This window comes from Triplophysa rosa, linkage group LG22 (assembly GCF_024868665.1).
Source record: "Triplophysa rosa linkage group LG22, Trosa_1v2, whole genome shotgun sequence".
In the NCBI taxonomy this organism is placed as follows: Eukaryota; Metazoa; Chordata; class Actinopteri; order Cypriniformes; family Nemacheilidae; genus Triplophysa; species Triplophysa rosa.
This window is the reverse complement of record NC_079911.1, coordinates 16,702,908-16,724,276: the sequence shown is the minus strand read 5'-3', so window position 1 is coordinate 16,724,276 and position 21,369 is coordinate 16,702,908. Positions and strand designations below refer to the sequence as shown.

The window sequence follows — 21,369 nt, the reverse complement described above, 5'->3', positions numbered from 1 at the left end:
AAAACTATATTCAGTTAGGATGCCTTGAGGGTGAGTAAAACATGGGGAAATTGTGATTTGCTAGTAAAGTATCCCTTTAAGAGACCTTGTTAAGTTCTACTAACTAATTGCCTGAAAACATGAAGATGCCCAAATAAGGATTTGCTGTTTTTGAGTTAAACTGTATAAAAGTTAGGAAAAAAAGGTTTAAAAGTGTCACAGGAACTGTGTATGATGGTTTCCCATATTGCAAACACAGAACATTTAAGCAATTGAAGTAAAACATTCACATGAACATTCACCTTACCTGAAACCTTTGACGTAGGAGGGAATTCCCCAGCTTACCTGAGCCTCTTCTAAACCACAGGTAAAACGTGCTGATTAAGAGGGCGGAAATGAGTCAGAGACATCTCTGTCTGACATGACTCAGGTGTAAACAGGTGTGCTTACCGGTGTAATACAGGTCATATTAGTGGCGCCCTCTATTGTTCAAATGAAAACCTGCAGTCCGTGTTTTTATTTTTAAAGGGGTCATATGGCGCGAACACGTGTTTTTCTGTGTCTTTGGTGTGTTACAAGTTGCCCATGCATGTATTAGACATGCAAAACTGCAAAAATGAAAGTGTCGGAACAAAAGATGCATTCTATCTAAAAGCGAATGCTCACCCAGACCTGCCTGAAACGCCTCGTGTAACCACACCCCCACAAATCTACGTCAGTTCGTGGTATGATTTGACTAAGACCGCCCAAATGTATACGCAAGTAAGGTGGGCGTACCTGTCAGTACAATTGATTGGGAACATATATGTTCCAAATATGGTCAGAGGCGTTACATTCCCATCACACGCTTGCAGTATTCGACCAATCACTACGCACTGGTTAATTGGCCAATCAAAGCACACCTCACTTTTCAAAGCGATGAGCTTTATTAAAAATCCGCACGTTTCAGAGAGGCGGGGCAAAGAGGAGATACAAACATGCACAGTATGTGGAAAATACAGCATTTTTGAACCTTAAATCGTGTATACACACTGCATAACATCTAAAACAAATGATAATATTCATTTTAGCCGTGTCATATGACATCTTTAAGGGATAGTTCGTCCTCTTATCAGAATCAGAATCAGAAGAGCTTTATTGCCAAGTGTGCTTGCACACACAAGGAATTTTCTTATCACTCCAATCCTGTATGACTTTGTTCTGCAAATCAAAGATCATTTCAAGAATGTTGGTAACCGAACAACAGCGGTTCACTTCTATTGTCTTAACAAATCCAATGCGTCAATGAGTATTGATTAATAGGTTCGTTTACCCTTTAATTTATGTTCTTTTGTGTTCTGCAGAAGACAGTAATACAGGTTTGACAGGACGAGAGGGTGAGTAAATGACTAAAGAATTTTCATTTTTGGCTGAACTCTCCCTTTAAAAAGCCTGATTTGTCTACGCATTTTTGCACTTTTATTCTTTAACCTGATTTTTCCTTTTTCATTATACAAAAGCACAATCTAACAAATAAAATATTGCACAATAACATAACACGAACAGAAAAAAGTAAAATAAAATAGGAAAACAAATATATAATTGCTTTCTACAATTACTCAATTTAATCTACGGCCTGAATATCTTTACAGATACCAATTTATATTACAAACACTAACAGTTTAAAATGAAATAAAACAACATTACTAAAATTTTATATTTTGGCAACATAGATTTTAATGAGTCAAAAAGGTTATTTCCCAAAACACATACGACATACACAGTCTTTGTAGGACAATGTTGAGAGAGAAAGCCACAATATTCTATGATTATAACCAAACTGTTTAAGTCGAGAGGAAGAATAGACGTTTTAAAATGTGTGCCTATACCTTTAAGTACTGTTTTAGTGATTTAGGCACATACAGAAATTGCAGTAAGAGTGGCAGTTATTTTGCAGTTGTTTGTTCACTTATATTCACATGTCTTCTTAAGTCTGCATTATTAGATATATGGATGCATTGTTATATTTGATATTTTGTTGATATACCTAAATATCAAGGCAACACTGAATACACAGTTGAATCTAAGGCACCCACAGTGTTAGTCCAAACCAACAGCAGCACATTTCTGTATCAGAAAATCAGATTAAAATGTATATCCAACACCTAACGTCTCACCCCAATTCTTAAGAATTTTCTGCTGTATCAACTGTGCGTCATAAAGAGATTATTAAACACCATAACTTGGCACAGTATAAAACAAATCACAAACTTTCATTCGTAACCACACTGTCTCTCTTTCTGACAGTGAACACAGGATGAGCAGTTCAAGTAGTCGACATTAGAGCTCTTCTACATTGACCCCTCCCTTATGAAACATAAATAAATAAACCTACTAAATAGCAAATAATCAATGAATTAAAGTATTTGAGTGTCTTGACACCTACAGCCCAATGTTTATTATTAGCGTTCATGATTATTCCTTCATAAAATGACAGAAACGTATTTATATTAATGCTCTCTTCATAATCATCATGAACATTTTGAATGAATCGAAACAATTCAGTTGTATGTTGGTGACATGAGGGGCTTGAAATGTATACTTAATGTATTGTATGCATGTTGTGCTACTTGTGACTTATTTAACCAATTTGTAACGTATTATCATCTATTGTTTCTTATTCAAAGAAACTCTAAACTGTCAAACACTGCACACAGTGATCATATGTCAGGATAGTTGCTAAATGTTTCTCAACTCTCAGTCCCAGTGGATTCTTCAAAATGGAATGAGGAACAAACAAAATCTAAAATGTAGGTCAGATGTAGTATTTTCACGCCGAGTGCAGAAATTCAGATACAGTACAAAACATGAATGACATGCGAAACCGTCATGTAATGTCAATATTTCCCTTAAAATTTACCGTTGGCCCTCAAATACAAAACAATTTATGCAAATGACACATTGTGCAAATAAATCACAGGCCCACAACAAAATTCTCTAATCTAAAATAAACTAAAAAAGCTTCCTTCCATGGCAGCATTCTCATAAATGCACTTGGCAAACAAAGCCGGAGGGGAATGGGAGAACCAAACCGATAGCCACTGGTCATTTCCTGCTGCCACCGAAGCTGAATGGCTGTACCTCTTGTGCGAGGTCTTTGATTGGTCCATTATCCTCCTCTCGTTTCCCTTTCAACTCGTCTTCTGTGATTCAATGTGCAGCACCGGCCAAACGCCACATAAAAACTAAACACGTTCAAAACATTGGTTTAAAAACTCATAAAAGCGATATATAAAGAATAAACCCCAAATGCACTTACCTTAACTTTTGGTCTGTGCTTGAGGTAGGTCGATCGAATTTGTAGGCTACGAAACAAAAATAAAAATCATTATCTTGACTACTAATGGCAGAATTTCTCCAAGAGTCTTTTTTTCACTACCAGTACCTGAGAAGTGTGTGTAAATACGATCCCAGGCCTGTTAGGATATGCCACCATGCGTGGAGCTGTGTAACCGCCCCAATGACAGGGGGCAGACGTTGCCGTGTGGCTCTGGAATTAAAACAGTCAACTGGTCAATACAGTAACTCTTTTGAGGCTTGTATCATTTGAATAAATATCAGTATAGTGTATTGTAGAGATGATGTATTTTTGTAGGCCAACCCGGAAGTTAGCTCCGCACTGGTTCCCTCGATCGGAAGCCTTTGGATTTTTCCATAGACTTTTGAAACAATATTTGCTCTGTGATTAACAAAGGTTTATGATGTTTGTCTATCAAGATAATCTTTACAAAAATGTACACAATATTTGCTATTTTTGACGCCTACATACAATCGCCAGAAGCTAACATGATTACGCATGTAACGTCTCCACCACTAAGCCTTCGACAACTTTTTAAAACTTTATTAAAAACGTGTTCTCTAGTAAGTAATAACTTCGTACATTAATCTCCATCCATGTTTTAGAGATTTTTGTCCATGTTGCATTATTTGTGAGATTTATATGCGTGATGATGTTTAACTTCCCTGCCATAGGATGTAGTCGCTTTTAGCAACTTGTTAGCAACCACCATTTTTAAAGGGTTACTCCACCCAAAAATGAACTTTTACTCAATTACTCAACCTCAAGTAGTTCCAAACCTGTATACATTTCTTTGTTCTGTTGAACACGAAGAAAGATATTTAGAAGAATGTTAGCATTTCTGGGGTAGTCAAAAAATGATTGTCAAAAGTGCCCCAGAACTGTTTATTTTCCTAAATTCTTCAAAATATCTGCTTTTGTGTTTAACAGAACCAAGTACTGCTATGGTAGTCAATGGTGCCCCAGAAATCTCAGTTGCTAACATTTTTCCAAATATCTTTCGTTCCGTTTAACCAAACAAAGACATTTATACAGGTTTGGAACAACTTGAGGTTGATTCGTGGCAGAATTTTCATTTTTCGCTGGACTTTCCCTTTAAGACACGATAAAGCTTTAAAAATCACGAACGGGTTATAACTGGTGTGTTTCATGTCATGGATTTGAACATGAAAATACTTTGAGGTTTTGTTAACCACAAACCATATGGACCTTCCTCACAAGCCTGTGATGATGCGTTCAACGGTCATCAGCATCTTAATAACTCCAAAGGCATTAAACCAAAACCCATTCAAAAAGCCCATAGACTTTGGGGCGATGAAAACGGAAGTGCTAAAATGCTAACTCGCTTCCGGGTTTTGCATACAAAAATACATCATCTGTGCGGTACTCATTAAATACCTCAGAGAGTCACACAGGATGTTATCGATGTTCCATAATACGAATCCCAGCAGGAAGACACATAAAGATATAAAGCACAGGGCTCTGAGCCAAGGATAGACCCTACAAAAGAAATCATGTTGATTCAGAGTGGCTTTATGTAATCTTAACAAAAAAAAACATAACCCCAGATGCATTTTCTCACCATGTGACTATAAAAACAGACCGAATCACCAAGAAAGTCACCAGTACGGCATACATGACCTGGGGAAAGTGAAAAATGCTTTTAACTTATGTAGCTCAGTGGTAAGAGCATGGCGCTAACAACGCCAAGGTCGTGGGTTCGATCCCAGGGGATTGCACATACTTATAAACAGTGTTGGGTGTAACTAGTTACTAAGTAATTAGTTACTGTAATTTAATTACTTTTCCCTTGGAAAAAGTAAAGTAAGGGATTACTCTTATTTTTTTGTAATTTAATTACAGTTACTTTTAATGTAATTAAATTAAATACTTTGTGTAATATATGTGTGTGCAATAGTGGAATTGACATCAAAATTCAAAGTCTAACTTTAAAATCTGTGCTTTAATGTATAATTCTCACATTTGTAATACTTTGGTCAGTTAATAAGAGTACTTTATGTAGTTTAATATTATTTATTTGACTGAATTATAAGAGCCCTTTCATGCCAATCCATGAATCACTTAACTAATCAAGGTTGATATAGGATATAGAAAGTAATTAATAATCAGTAACTAAATACTTTTTGGAGAGAGTAATTTGTACAGTAATCTAATTACACTATTGAATATGTAATTAGTAACTAGTAATTAATTACTTTTTCAGAGTAACTTACCCAACACTGCTTATAAAACAAATGTATAGGATAATGCAATGTAAGTCGCTTAAAGCGTCTGCCAAATGCTTAAATGTAAATGTTATAAAGACCACCCCCATGTGATGAAAGAAGGACTGTTTAAATGGTGATTGTATGTTGTTATTAATGACATCCTAGTGTTTACAGAAGGTCAGGTAGCATATAGAGCAACCACCAACTGCCATTACACAACAAAAACAAACACAGCAAGAGGAGATTTTTACACACAACACTGTCTCATGTGCCCCCAAAGGCACCTGACAGAATTCAGAGCAAACACAGAAAAGAAATGTTTCAAAAAGTAACAAATCAGCAAAATAAATAAAATGTCTATTGTCCAATAACAGTTTAAACAAAGGGAGGACAGATGAGCTTATCAATAAGAGAGTGAAATGTCTCACCTGATGAAAGATCGGCTCTTTCCATATCAGGTAAACCTACAAAAGACACTGAACTTATGCAATGCTCTCTAAGCGCATGAAAAAACATTAATATTATTGTATTATTTGGACACTTAAGCAGCATATAAAATGTATGAATTCCACTGCAAATCTGCAAAGAAAATGTTTTTCTTTTCAAATTTAACCAAATGTTGGCAAGGTGGATATATAGTTGATGTTTGAGTTGCCCTTAGGTTCACACAGGTGTACTGGCAGAATAACCACATGTGTAGTTCATCACATTCAGATTTATCAGAAGAAATTATTCAAATAATCCATGACCTGAACTGAGTGTGTCAGATCAGAGATGATCCAAAATGGGCAGCGTTGAAATGTTAAAAAAAAACCTATGTTTCCTACATTTAAGTCTGGCTTCAGTGTCCGAAATAGCAGCTGTGTTTTAAAAAAAATGTACAGCAAAGTAAAACTTACCACACTAACGATAATACTGAAGGTCAGCAAAAGGCTTATTGAGAAATAGTTAATAACACCTTCTTGCTTGAAGCACTCGTATCTGTAATGTTAACATTCGCACACAGTATTAACTTCAAACACAGTGATGAAAAATTAAAAACATGCTTGGGTGGGATACGTCAATGTGAACATAAAGCATGAACAATATTTGACCTACAATCACATGACACTCATCAGTAAAAAAGCGACAGATTTTTCTTTTCCGACAGTTGCAGTGAGCATTCAAAGGTGAAAGCAGATGTGACATCAGGTGTGCGAAAGGTAAACTTACAGACAGTAGACGAAGACGCAGCAGATGTAGATCATCGGTAGCTCATCCAGCAACTAAAAGCAAAATACAATCCAGAGAGGATAGCATTTGTCTCACTGTTGTGATTTACGGCTATTGCTTTGGTCACGTGCTGTAAGCAGCCTTGTGTTTATGAAACTGGAAGTGAAAATAAGCTTCTGGTGTGCTTGAGATCACATGCACAGGATGTTGAGAGCCTGACAAAGATTCGGGCTTACCTGCATTTCATACTGTAGCGTCATGTGGAAACTCCATGAGCCAATGCCTACAGCTGTCATTGAAAAAAAGTTAGACAGAAAGCATGCACCAGGAGAGGACTTCGTCAACGGTTATAACTTTTGCAACGGTTCAGAGGGCTTTAGAAAAATGTGGAGCACCATGCTGGACTGAATTGTCCGTTCACACTCATACATTGTCAAAGTGGTGTCAATTCAGTTCTATGCAATTCTGTGTTTAACATCTAGAGGAAGGGCACTGTCTTCAAGCATTTAAAGTGTATCATCATATAAAAGTAGGTGAATGATGCTTTGCTTCTGTTCCTACCTGCAAGTCCTAAAAACGACAACACGTAACGTGTTTCCAGTCCGCCTTTATATGTCTGAATGGCTCCATAAATTGGAGGGAGGATCATAATCAGGTTACTAACTGTGTTCCCTGCAAAAAAAAATAAAAACAACATAAAACCGTGACACAAATGATTCTGTCCGTCTGATTTATGATCCAAACGAGAACCATCAGTTGTCAAACTGTTTTTGTACCTCATTATATTTCATTGACCAATAAACCAAACATGTGGTAGAAAGAGTCAATGGGTGTATGCAGGCCTTTGTGTCATTGTTTGGATACATGGGTATTGTACTGAACATGGCACATTCTTTCATAAGCAAACACCCCCTTAGACAGAAATTCCCGTTGTTCTTGTTAAAGTTTACTAAACACTATTCCGTTGCTTCAAACACCTCTTGGTAAGAAAGAAAGCGATATATAAGGAGACAGGAATTAAATAACTTTGTTATTATATTAACTGAACCTTTAGCTGGTTTGTGGCATTGATTGTTGACCTTTGGCCAACTTATCAAAGTGACCGGTTAGCTAATGTTCTCCTAATATGTGGCATGTTATGTATTTGCACAAACATTTTATACAAAACGATTTATGGTGCATTCAAGTTATACATTTTATCAATGTGTGTTCCTTGCGATCGAACCCGTGACCGTTGATGCTGCAAATGCAATGGATTTACCAATTGAACTACAGAAACACAATGAACGCGTGTTATATGCCATATATAACCAGTAGTCAAGCAAAACTTTTAATAAAACGATCACAGAAATCAAAGTGGTAATACCTCAATTTAACGATTTGTTAACATACTGAAAGTTTTGGTTTAAAAGGTCCGTCCTAAAGCTTTTATTGTTTGACATTCTACATTTGCCAGTATAGTACTGTATTACTCTTTAAACTATAAAGAACCATGCAGGGCTCGACATTAACGCTTGCCCGCTTGTCCGGGACAAGTGAATGTTTTGTATGGGCAAGTGAGAGAGAATTTTACTTGCCCGACCAGACAAGTAACTAGGAAAAAAATATTGGTCTTTGCTAAGAATAATAAGAATAGAATAGGTGCATTAGACAGAGCTGCGTGTTTGTGTGAATTGCATTTGTGTGTGACAATAATCAATGGCGCACCGCATTGAGTCCATATAACTAGATGCGGAATCCTGTTATTTAAGTTAAATACCTCGTCTGGCTGTTCTGCGTGTCTGAGTGAATGAGATGCACAGTTTAACATACTACATATATGCTACACATACTACACATAAAGTTAATCTCCAGAGTTGCTCTGAGAGCTTATTTTACGAGCTTTTACTGTTTGAGTGAAGCTATCGTCAAACACACTAAAACTCAAGTGTCTTCAAAAAGTTGTGTTAACTTGAACACTCAGACGAAAAAATACCGTAGTATTTGCTAAAGGAAATTGTAGTACCCTTGTAGTAAATTGATAAACTATAGTAAACAATGTAGTATACTATAGTAACGTTCAATAACACTATAGTATACTACAGTAATTTATGTGGAGAAATATACCTCTATTGTAAAGTAAAAAAAACGAAATACACAGAACTTAGAAAAAATTAAACAAATTTAGGTAAACTAAAAATTATATGGCTCTAATTTATCCATATGTAGGCTATGTAACATTAATGTCATTTGTAAGTTATCTGCCAATTCATTTGATGAACTGCACTTGCATATTTTTTAATGATGACAACAGATGTTTTATACTTATTATAAAACATAACATATATTATAAAACTTGTTATTGCTATGTGCAAAACTGACACTAATAATAATTACTGCTTGCCTTTGTTCTATAGCAATCATGGAGATTGTTCACATTTAGGTGGCCGCAGCGGACACTAGGTAAAATGCTTATGAAAGTGAAAAAGTGACCTATTAGTCAGATATGGTGACCCATAACCGAAATGTGACCTCTGCATTTAACCCATCCAGAGAGTAGTGAACACACGCACAGCAAGTGGTGAACACACGTACCCCCGGAGCAGTGGGCAGCTATCACTGCAGCGCCCGGGGAGCAAGTAGGGGTGAGGTACCTTGCTCAAGGGCACCTCAGTCGTTACCCGCCGGCCCTGGGAATCGAACCGGCAACCTTCTAACCATTAGGCCACGACTGCCCACAAACTAAGCAAACATGACCAATCAGGATCAATTATATTGACACTTCAAATTAAATATAATTTGCTAAAATCTTCAGACAAATAATATTTGTACTCGGACAAGTGAATGACAAATTTACTTGTCTGAAGAACAACCACATGACAATGCGGAAGTCGCGATCGTGTTTACTTCCGTATTCTGACAGATTTCCGAGTGAAAAGGAATTACGAAGGAGAAAATATGTGGGCGTGGCTTTGCGTTTTTCACTGCGAATTGATTGGATGTGTAAAAACAGCTGTTGCATTGATTTTTGAAATGAAACTGGCAGCAGACTGACAGTTGAAGGGGAGGAGTTAACGGATGCTCAGGCCAAGCCGTCTATTTTACCTCATTTGAGATGGATAGTTATTTCAGGGGGGAAGTGCATTTTCAGATTTTAACTAAAGATTATGAGGGTACATGAATTTTAAAAGAAAATGACCCACATTGATAAGCTATTTACTATAAACGCTGCAATAATTCATGAAAAAACAAGAATAGTCATTTTTAATTTCACTGGGACTTTAATGACAAGCCCTGCCATGGCACAGTAATGTCAGATATGGTAACACGGCGGTAATAATGACCAAATCAATAACACAGTGTTAGCGTTAGCATAATACAAAGTAAGTTACTACAAAGAACACGGGAATACCACGATACACGTCTTTCTTATGTCGCGCTAAAATTCAGTATCTTCGGCATGACCTCCTCGCTAAATATAGCCACGCGCTTGATTTTATTCATATGTTTTCCTGTCATTTTTATAATTGTTATTAAGCTTTGTGATTTAAGTTCAATATAAACGGACAGAGGCTCGCTAGCCTCTCCCAGCAAGTAGTCCCCGCTGCAAACTTACTAAACCTACTATGGTAAAGACTTCTGTGCATTTTTATGAGGTTACGCTGACGTTCATAACGTTTAGATTAACAAGGCTTGGCTTTTTAATATTAAACACGCCACGTTTGACATTGCTTCAAAATTATCCAATGGCAAAGAACTGGATTATTAATATTAATACATTTTTCATGGCAATCACCGAATAGCGAAGGTCTGCCACGTGAATATTAAGATACAAAGACTTCCCCATAGTAGGATTCGAAGTGCTACTCTTTCCTGGGTTAACATCCGTGTTTACCGTCCTACACGACCAAGAACCGCGTGAACCGTACAAAAACGTAAAGATTTAAGGTACTTACAGAATTCTGCGATGTAATACGACACCACATAATTCTCCTCACACCAGTCGAGAGTTGAGGTCGGCGTGCCCCAGTAGCCCAGCCTGTCCGCCGCCGGAGCCATGATGAGAGAGACGGAGATCTCAAAGGTCGGACGTGCGGAGGGAGGAGTTGCTCGCACGGTAACGGATTCAGTGCTCCATCCAATCTGAACCGACTTCGTGCGATAATAATTGCACTACAAACAATAGCAACTGTACGTCATTATATCGGCGCACAAAGTTCAGTCCGATTCAAAGAATTGCTATGTTTTTTTTTCTGGCTTTCAGATATAAATTTACGTTAAAACGTAATAATGAAGTTAACATGAAGTAGTCTACATTCCTTGCTGGAGGAAACCGTCACAGCAATTCTAATGGTTAAAAAGTTGATGGTTCGCAATGAATGGGTGAAAGTTTAGAATGATAAAGACGCATAAAGATTGACAGTAGATACGGGTAATGTTTTTACACCCACTACTGTGTGACTTTCACCATGTTATCAGATAACAGTTCACCAGACAAACAAACCCGTTTCAATGTTTTCTGTGTGATTCGCAAGTTATGCTTTTACCAGCTAAAACCCGATTTGCTGCATTATTTAGGCGATCAGTGATCTTTAAAGCAGTTTCAACGAAGACCGCTAGATGTCGCCAGAGGCGTGTGCGGGCACCGAGCAAAATTCTATACAGTCATTCAGATCTGAGTATACGTGGCATGATTGAGCTGCATATTTTTTGCTGTTTTAAAGATGTTAGAAAAAATAGCAGAAATATTTTAATAATAATATTGTAATTATTTACTTTAATACAAACTCGTTGAGATATTTTAACCCATATTTTTGCTAATTCTATTTAAAAATGTAACGTGTAAAATACACTTAAAGTAATAAGTTAAAATAGCTTTTAAATTTTGCTGGTAATATTAATTTGAGCCTTTTGTTACAAAAATAGAGGGCGAAGTTCAATGCATTATGCGTTCTTTTGTATACTGTAAAATGTATTACTGTACACCCTAAAAAATGCTGGGTTATTTTCAGCCCAGCATTGGGTCAAAAAGGGACGAACCCAACCATTGAGTTAAATTAAGCCAGCAAATGGTTTATGTTTGACCCTACAATGGGTTAAAACAACCCGGCATAGGTCAATTTACAACCCAGCGGGATGGGTTCGTCCCCTTTTGACCCAATGCTGGGCTGAAAATAAGTCAGCATCTATTAGAGTAGGACATTCAGGAGTCATTCATATACATTTTTATACTTCATGCAGGATGCGTTAAATATACAGTAATATCAGAAATAGTAGTGTACTATTTCAAATCTGAACATATAGCAGTTTTGATTATTAGGCCTATGTATTTTATAATGCCACCGTGTATTTATTCTAGATTTTGTAATTTTCCTTTTTTCTATCATTTTTTCTTATGTCTGCTCTGCTTTTTCCTTTTGTCTCAACCGACTCTACTAATAGGTATTCGTTGACAAGCTGCTTTGCTTTTGCAATTCAAAAATATTAAAAGTGCTATAGAAATGGTTGAATTGAATAATAAAACTATACAAAGTAAAACACAACTTTCCTAAAAATGCAGATTTTATTGAAAAAGGAGAAACAACCCAAACTGACAATCGTGTTTACAGTGGTACAGTGTGAAACAGTGTCTTAAATGTGTTCAGTGAGAAGCCGAGTGCAGATTTGGGCTCATATCACATGCTGTCTAGTGCATACACGGTATTCAGTGCAGACACATGTGTGCACTTCTGAGGGGATTGGGAATGTATCGGTATGGCACAACTTCTAACAGTTGCCATAGTTTGTGTTCAACGAGCAATCAATACTCATCGATAAAGATAAACCCCTGAGCAGAATGCTGTTCGTGTGAATTTTAAGTACAGAGAGATCATACTTAATATAAGCATGCTGTCCTTCTCACAATACATCCCAACCCTCAGGTGAGCATGTGCATTATTTGTGACTTTGTTGTGAACATTTGCATTGTTTCTGACAGAAAACATATGACAAAACACGGCGTAAACATAACGGAAAGTGCACTTATACGGTGGTCCCTTTCCCGGCCTGTTTAAATGCTAACACACACATATACAGATCTGTCCACACACACACACAATAATCACATACATACACGTTTAAATTAGACCCTGCATTATAATTCATCTCTCATTTTATCACCCTTCGGCCGCATCATTCTGCCAATGAACAGAATGGAGTTTGTCTTGTTGTCCTTCACTAGGAAGATGAAGGGATGGTCAACGTAGAATAGCTTGGGGTCCTTGAGCTTGTCTGTGCCATAGACGCTGCTGTCGGGTGGGTTTCCTTCCGTGTCCCACTCCATGGCAGAGGCGTGGAACACGTTGGACAGGTAGAGGTCTTTCTTCCCTGAGATGTTAGACAAATCTGCTTTGGCCTTATCTACAGCATCAGTCAGACCCAGATCTGCGAGATGTTTCTGCAAGACAGCATAAAGTTCATAAGTCATTTTGTAATGAGCTTTACAAAAACTTCAAGTTTCAAACTTTGCTCTTACCTGCAGGTTGTGGCTGACCTCCATGCTGACCTTGGGAAGGGACACGGCGACGCCACTTTGTTCCAGTTTGCCAATCCAAGTGTCCAGCTGTTTGCGTGTTAGCAGTTTCTCCACCCTCTCCAAAGACTCTACTTGGTACGGCATGATGAACACCATAGATGACATCTTATGGGCCAACGGCATTTCCAAAACTGTAAGTTTGTTGGTTGTGTCGTCATAATATCCATAAACGCCTGAAAGACCAAACTGTCTAAAGTTAGTTGAAATTTGAAGTAGAATCGTCAGCAGCTAGGATGTTTAACCATCACGGTAGTGTTTCACGTGACGTCCTCACCTGTGCGGTGCATCATGGGTACAGAGACAGTGTAAGAACGATGCACCAGAAAACCGCGATTATCCACCATTTTGTGATGGAACTGCTGATCCCAGTGTGCTGGAGAGAGAAAACCACACGTTAGTTTTGAAACATCTTTCACATTGTTGAATCCTAAAAGAGATGGAGACGTACGTTTGTAGAACATAGCATTGATGATCATGGCTCCATCTGTTTTCTCCACATCCTTCGTCACCTCGGGCAGTTTGCCGTCCGTGGACTTCGATGCCCAATCGTTGATGGCCTTCACCGCGCTACGCTTGTCTCTGAAGTTTATTTTGGAGTGCTCGTATTTGTAATGCTTCTTGCTGCTCTTTAGAAAGTGATCCACAAAGCTGACAGAGCTGGGCCCGTACAGACGATTGCTGATCTTCCAGGTGACGTTCCGCGCCGTTGAATTACTGACCTCGGAGAGAAGCTCGGCGAGTCCGGAGTGCAGCTGCACATCTTTCACATTAGTCGCGCTCAGAAGGGTCTTTACCTGGGAGGAGGTGTTCGATTTTCCTCCAAGAGCTACCAGACCCAGTGAGGTGGCCACCACCACTGGGGAGATCAGGATGTTCTCCATGTCCTTCTCTTTTGCCATGTTGCGATACAGGTTAAAGGCCAAAGTGGCGCTGTTGTCGGCCAAAGTTGTGGCATGGCTGCTGAGGGTCTTGTCCGCGCTGATGGTGCCCAGTAGGCACAGGAGAACCACATTTGACAGCAACATGGTATTTTTATAGCCTGTGGTGGATTATGATAATAGAGACATCATTATAATCTGATTTTCAAAGATTAGCGTGCACAAGATTATTTGATCTGTGAAGAGCTGTACTGTGTCTTTAAATCTTGACCGCCACATAACTGAGTTGTGCCAAGATACATCCCAGAGGCCTTTAATGAGCGGTCTGCTATGCTAAGAGAAAAAGTCCAGTCGACATGTAGGGAATAAATGTTATATAAGTGCCACGTGCACAGTTGTAACCTAAATAACCCCTCATTATTCCTCTTATATACAATAAAAAAAATTGCAAATAGGCGAGCACTATACTGTATTTTGCATACCTGTATTTTGTTATAAAAACAACAAGATTTCGCAGAAGAAAATAGTATTGCTCAGCGATAGTTTTGGAGATCTGACAGGTATGTTTTAAGTATCAATTTAATCTCAAAGGTTTCTTCTTAAATTGTTTAAAAATGGAAACAAATTGGACGATTGTTAAAATCCATTAAGAGTATAGAGATGTAAGATGAATGTGGATTGTAGAGGTAAAATAATCAAGATTTGTGTAAATTTGATGAGAAATGTTTGAGTTCATATTGAGATCTTCAATAATATTTACTTTTGATAATAGACTTGGCAAATCTGAGCTCAGTTTGTAACATTATCGAGATCTCTTGTGAAACTCGAAAGGAGACATTGGTTAGATTCCTGGGTTTTTTCAGGTGAAATATCTGAGATGCATGAGACAAAATTCAGAAAAATTCTGTCATGATTTACTCACCCTTGAGTTGTTCCAAATCTGTATAAATTTCTCGGAATATTTGGAAGAATGCTTGTAACCAAACAGTTCTTGGCCACCATTGACTACCATATAGGAAAAATTACAATGGTATATGTGACCCTGGACAACAAAACCAGTCTTATGGGTCAATTTTTCGAAATTGAGATTTTTACATAATCTGAAAGCTGAATAAATAAACTTTCTATAGATATATGAGTTGATAGAATAGGACAATATCTGGCTGAGATACAACCGTTTAAATATCTGGAATCTGAGAGAGCAAAAAATCAAAATATTGAGAAAATTGTCTTTGAAGTTGTTAATCAGGGGCACTGTGGCAGACCATCCACTCACAAAAATAAAGTTTTTATAGATTTAAGGTAGGAAATTTACAAAATATCTTCATGGAACATGATCTTTACTTAATATCCTAATGATTTTTGGCATAAAAGAAAAATCAATAATCTTGACCCACACAATGTATTTTTGTCTTTTACTAAAAATGTTCCCGTGCTACTTAAGACTGGTTTTGTGATCCAGGGTCACATATATGAGTTGATAGAATAGGACAATATCTGGCTGAGATACAACCGTTTAAATATCTGGAATCTGAGAGAGCAAAAAATCAAAATATTGAGAAAATTGTCTTNTGAAGTTGGTTCATCAGGGCACTGTGGCAGACCATCCACTCACAAAAATAAAGTTTTTATATATTTAAGGTAGGAAATTTACAAAATATCTTCATGGAACATGATCTTTACTTAATATCCTAATGATTTTTGGCATAAAAGAAAAATCAATAATCTTGACCCACACAATGTATTTTTGTCTTTTACTAAAAATGTTCCCGTGCTACTTAAGACTGGTTTTGTGATCCAGGGTCACATATGCAAAAGTGCCCCTGAACTGCTTTCCTACATTCTTCAAAATATCTTCTTTTGTGTTCAACTGAACAAAGACATTATATATAATGCAAATGTTCCTACTATGGTAGTCAATGGTGACCAAGAACTGTTTACAAGCATTCTTCCAAACATCTTTCTCTCTGTTCATCAGAACAAAGACATTTACAGAATTGAACTGGAGGTAAATGAAGACAACCTTTTAGTTTTTGAACTGTCCCTTTAAGAAAAAAAAAATATATATTCACTCGCTCTCCATTTAATCGTATTGATGCTTAGGAGAAATATTTAAAAGATGAAAACATACCGTCTGTGGTATTTTCTTATGGGTTGTTGTGGATTTGTAAGATTTTGAAATTTTTCAAAGTTTTGTCATTTGTCAAATGCCCAGCATTCAGAGAGTCATGCTGAATATCTTTGCATGAAGGAATGCCATTTGCAGCCGCAGGTCTTATGTGGGATAACTAACAGCCAGTCAGCACTGCCAGGATGGCAGGAAGTTCTAACATGAGTGTGGGAAGATCTCGACTTCAGGCATTTTCCCCACCCCATCTGCCACTGAACGACCAATAAAACACAGCCTCAAAATATATTGTACCCCTCACCCGCTCTTTGAATGACCTGTTTAACCATGCACGGGCAGCCATTAACAGGGCGAGTCAAAGGAACAAAAATCAGAGTGCTTTTACTGTTTTGCAAAATAAAGAAAAAGACCTGTAAAAATCGTCACGCAATAGAAAGCTGATCAAAGCGCATGCACTTTTTGTTAGAAAAGCTTTTCGTGTATACTTTTTAAGCTTTAAGTAAAATATATTAAAGTTGCAAAGTCTCAAAAGACTGCACATCTTTGCATTTTCTGGCACATATAATAACATGTAAATACCCTTTGATTCACTGTATGGCTCACTCGTGCTGCAAGATCATTCAGAATGCAAATTATGTCACATCTGTAACTCACCTCTCACAGCTCCTAAAACCTTCCACAACCTGATCTGTCGGCTTCCCCAAAAACGAATCCTTCCCGTAGAGTGTATAAGCTGGAAAAGAAACTTCTGGAAGTTGGGAAAGGAGTATTCTAAAGATTCCGTTTTGTTTGAGACCTCCCCTAGCTGAAACTGGACTCTCCTCCAGGTCCTAAAGTCAGCAGGAATTGACCCCATTTCTGTTCACACGTACACAATGGCTCAGTGTTTTCATGTAAGAAAAGGTCAATATAAATAATAAGTAGGAATAATTAAGGGGTGTAGACGTTACATGACATTATTTTTTATATAATGTCCTGTCAAGAACTAAAAGTAATTTAGTCTAAAAACTGATGTTACTAGTTTATGTTATTTAGATTTAATAGGCAGAGAATATGTATAGGCAGAGATTTAGCAAAATTATATGTTCTGAATTATATTTCACAAGATATTATAAAACAAGTATAAAATAGCTTTCCTGTAGCTCAGGAGCATGACACTAACAACGCCACGGCCGTGGGTTCGATCCCAGGGGATTGCATATACTTAGAAACAAATGCATAAGGCAATGTAAGTCACTTTGGGTAAATGCGTCTGCCACATGTAAATGTAAAATTGCATGTTTTGTCTTGATGAGAAGTTCCGTACACCCCCCACATATCTGCCTCTCTCTCTTCTGTGTGCCACGTTTGTAGTGGGTCTTGTCTGGGCTCGCAGGCGGACAGCAGACAAAACAGAACAGGCATTGTGTCTCTCTTTTCCTTTGAGTGAAACATGTAGAAGAATAAAAAAATCATGAAAATGCAGTTTGAAAAATGTACTAAACTAAGCTAATAAAATGGATTGTATCCTATATATACTGTATCACTAGGAAACTGTACTGCATGACAACATCATGAGGTCTCTTCTAAAAACTCAACAGGAGACAAGTGATATAATTTATAGGTCTATTTATATAAAGTCCCATTTTGTTCTTTGTTTAATGTCAATTGTGTCTAGGAAAAACAAGTAAAACAATTTAGTTTTTCTCTTTGTATAGGCTCTGTGCCTTTAAAAAATGCCTTAAATTGTAAAAGTTTTTTTTGTTGCATTTTGTACTTAAAAAATCTAGTTCAACCAAATTCTACTTCATATTATAAGGTAGTTTAATCTTATTTAAATTAAGATGACTTAAAAAATCTAAAACTTAAACCTTTTTTAAAGACTACTTCAAGACTTTTTTACTTAGAAAATTTAGCCCCGGTTTCACATACAGGGCTTATCTTAAACCCGGACTAACCCTTAGTGAAATTAGGATATTGAAACTACTTTTATAAAAATGCCCTAGTAACCTTACTGGTGTGCATCTTGAGACAAAACTATGGCGCTGACATACTCTAAGATGTTTTAAGGTGAGTTCTTTTCAGTTAAGACTGCTCAAACATTCATTTTAGTCTGGGATTAGCCTTAAGCCTTGTCTGTGAAACCGGGCATTAGAAACTTAAGTTTAGTTGCTGTTTTAACATTTTAAGTAAAATGTATTGGCTGTACAAGTAATTTCAACTCACTTAAATGGAAATTATATTAAACCTACGAATTTAAACCTGTTTAACTGATTAAAAGATTTTATTGAAAAACTTAAAAAAAAATACTTTTATGAGTTAAGTAACGTATAACCACGGGTTGGCCTGGCTTATAAATCACATCAGTTTTTTACATTGTGTTGCAGAAAATAATTAAAAGGGTTCTCTGCTAATGTTGCATTGGAACGTCTGCAATACCCGCTAGCGACACAAACCGTTAACAGCATGTGTTTGAAAGCTCACGCCTCCATGCCACTGTTGGCAATGACATTCCTCAGCTGTCAGAATGCTAAAAGAATGTTGTTTGAGTCATTACTTACTGTTTCTTTTTGATTCATTGCTTAAGGTGTCTTACACTGTAGTTGCCCTGCTTGATCCCCAACTCACATTTCACCCAGACAGACTGTCAGTCATTAGTGCATGACGTTTGAGTTATTTTGCGCTAATGCGTAACAACCACATTTCTGGACGCCATGTTCAACTGATTCCTTTCTGAACTGTATTTATTAGTGGCGCTTGAACAAATCTATAACATGAATACACGGTTTGTGCTATTAATATAAATGTTGAGGAGAGGTGTGCTATTGAAAATGAATAGAAAACTCTGAAGTTAAGGCTGAACTCAGTTTCATGTATATGGACTTTGTCTGTAAATAAATGTAGAAGACCTGTGTGTACACAATGAGGCTGAAAAAAGACAGGATGCTCGTCCTGTAGCTCTCCATCCTCTGTAGACCTGCTTACAGCCATCCATAAATAACCCTTTCTAGGGGTCAAATCATCACATTGACTATAAAAAAAGACACAGACATAAGAAAACAGATGAAAATAGACTTATTTTAAACCTGACATTGCATTTGTGTTCTGTTTTGTAATATGAGTTTTGTAAGTTTGAATCAGTCTGCTGGGTTGGATATTTAGAGGTTAATTCACCTGATCCAACAAATGCAAATAAACACATGATGTAAAATTAATGAATTTGTTGGCGTTTGTTGGGTCAGCGTGAAATAGTCTTTAGTTGTTCTGTGGTCCTATGACTAATGTAGGTCTGTGCTGCTACTGTAAGCTTCATCACAGGTTCAGATCAGTGGAGACCTGCCCAACCATTGTGTGCTGTTCCTTCACACAGACAGCAAAGGAATTTTTCTTTTAACACGTGTTGTCTGTTACTTTGTTGACGCAAAGCAAGTCCGAGCAGATAGAATATCAATGTCATGGCTGCCTGCTCTAATAAAGAAAGATATGTACAGAAATGTTTAGTGCTTCCTAAATTGTGTAGAATATATTTTAATTTGAGTAGATATTGGATACTGTTTCTCCCATAGGAAAGGAGTAGTAAGGCACGTAGCCACAGTGAGGTTCCTCCTCGGAGCGTAGCAATGTCATGTGGTTCCTCAGGCAAGACTCTTCAGACTAACTCAATTAATTTAAAATAACTCAAAAAACGTAATATCAGAACCCAAACTTATTTTGAAAGCCAAATATTTAATTTATTTTAATGTAAAGAAAAGGTTATATTGAAAACTGTATTTAGCCTACTAGAACTGACAGATATGAAAATGGCTGAGCTTTGAAAACAATGCAAGAATGTGTGATGAGGGCGTCCACTGGTGGACACAATTGAAAATTACACCTTTCATTATTTGTTCTACATTTGGCCACTAGGGGCCACTAGTTTCACATATAAAACTGAAAAACCTTTGGCGTTTTGGAAAGTTTATGTTGATGGTTCTTTACTGAAACTGATTCAAATGAAAAGTTTGGACCGATTAAACATGCACTTAGAAATGTGTTTCTTTTGTATATATTTCTATGAAAATATCTATTTTTACAATAATATATATATATATAGGAACACATTTGTTTTTCCACAATATTTTTATTACTTTTAATAAAAATCACTTGCAACGTTACAACACATTGCTATATAACACAAATTGGGAATTATTTCCCACACACATGAGGCTGAGAATAACACTGTAGAAGTCTAGAAATCTCATTATCAAACAACACAAGAAAACACCTTTAACCAAATATAGCTGTGTTCTACTGCTATGACATACTCACTGTATTAAACACAAAGCAATGTAAGCTGAAGGACAACTTCACTTCAGGTTGATGAAGATTAGAAGGGTGTGATGCAAGTTTGGCACAGGACAGAGGCTAATCTCGCGCTATCACCCGGGAATAGAAACAGTGTGTGGTTTGTTCTGGCCCTCTGCCTGCAGTCTGGATTATCAGACACTGTCCCTGACAGAGGTGGACATCTCATAAACCTGTCCATCTGTCCAGTTAGATCCGACCCAAACAGAAGTGTACTTGAGTTGTGTTCAATTGTGTTCAATATAAAGCTGTGTAGAAACCATTTATTTAAGTCCATTTGTCCTCCTCAGATTTCAAGACATGATTTCTTTCCATATAAAGATGAATGCAACTAACACAGGTGTATTCTGTGTTCATTTGTCAATGAAACCGATAATCCATGACCATTTTTAATCAATAAGGAGTTTGCAGAGTGTAACTCCATGAATTTGAATAGGCCTACGCGTAAAACATTTGCAGTGAAAAGGTTTATCAACTCTGTTTATCAACAACTGTGTTGTTTTTATATACTGTATATATACACTCACCTAAAGGATTATTAGGAACACCATACTAATACGGTGTTTGACCCCCTTTCGCCTTCAGAACTGCCTTAATTCTACGTGGCATTGATTCAACAAGGTGCTGAAAGCATTCTTTAGAAATGTTGGCCCATATTGATAGGATAGCATCTTGCAGTTGATGGAGATTTGTGGGATGCACATCCAGGGCACGAAGCTCCCGTTCCACCA

At 37.2% G+C, this 21,369-nt stretch overlaps 2 protein-coding genes across 2 annotated transcripts; both read right to left on the bottom strand.

The window, feature by feature from the left end:
• Positions 1-1,670: 1,670 nt before the first annotated feature.
• Positions 1,671-10,848, bottom strand: acer3 (alkaline ceramidase 3). Its single transcript, XM_057320580.1, has 11 exons — positions 10,692-10,848; positions 7,318-7,428; positions 6,993-7,045; positions 6,757-6,809; positions 6,444-6,525; positions 5,973-6,008; positions 4,899-4,957; positions 4,715-4,816; positions 3,404-3,508; positions 3,278-3,323; positions 1,671-3,203 (listed from the first exon to the last, which is right to left on the bottom strand). The coding sequence occupies exons 1-11, from the start codon at positions 10,792-10,794 to the stop codon at positions 3,150-3,152; spliced, it is 804 nt and encodes a 267-aa protein (XP_057176563.1). The 5' UTR covers positions 10,795-10,848; the 3' UTR covers positions 1,671-3,149.
• A 1,415-nt stretch (positions 10,849-12,263) lies between these two features.
• On the bottom strand, positions 12,264-17,201 carry serpinh1a (serpin peptidase inhibitor, clade H (heat shock protein 47), member 1a). Its single transcript, XM_057320579.1, has 5 exons — positions 16,970-17,201; positions 13,758-14,348; positions 13,584-13,682; positions 13,250-13,482; positions 12,264-13,171 (listed from the first exon to the last, which is right to left on the bottom strand). The coding sequence occupies exons 1-5, from the start codon at positions 17,169-17,171 to the stop codon at positions 12,869-12,871; spliced, it is 1,428 nt and encodes a 475-aa protein (XP_057176562.1). The 5' UTR covers positions 17,172-17,201; the 3' UTR covers positions 12,264-12,868.
• Between the last annotated feature and the right edge of the window lie 4,168 nt (positions 17,202-21,369).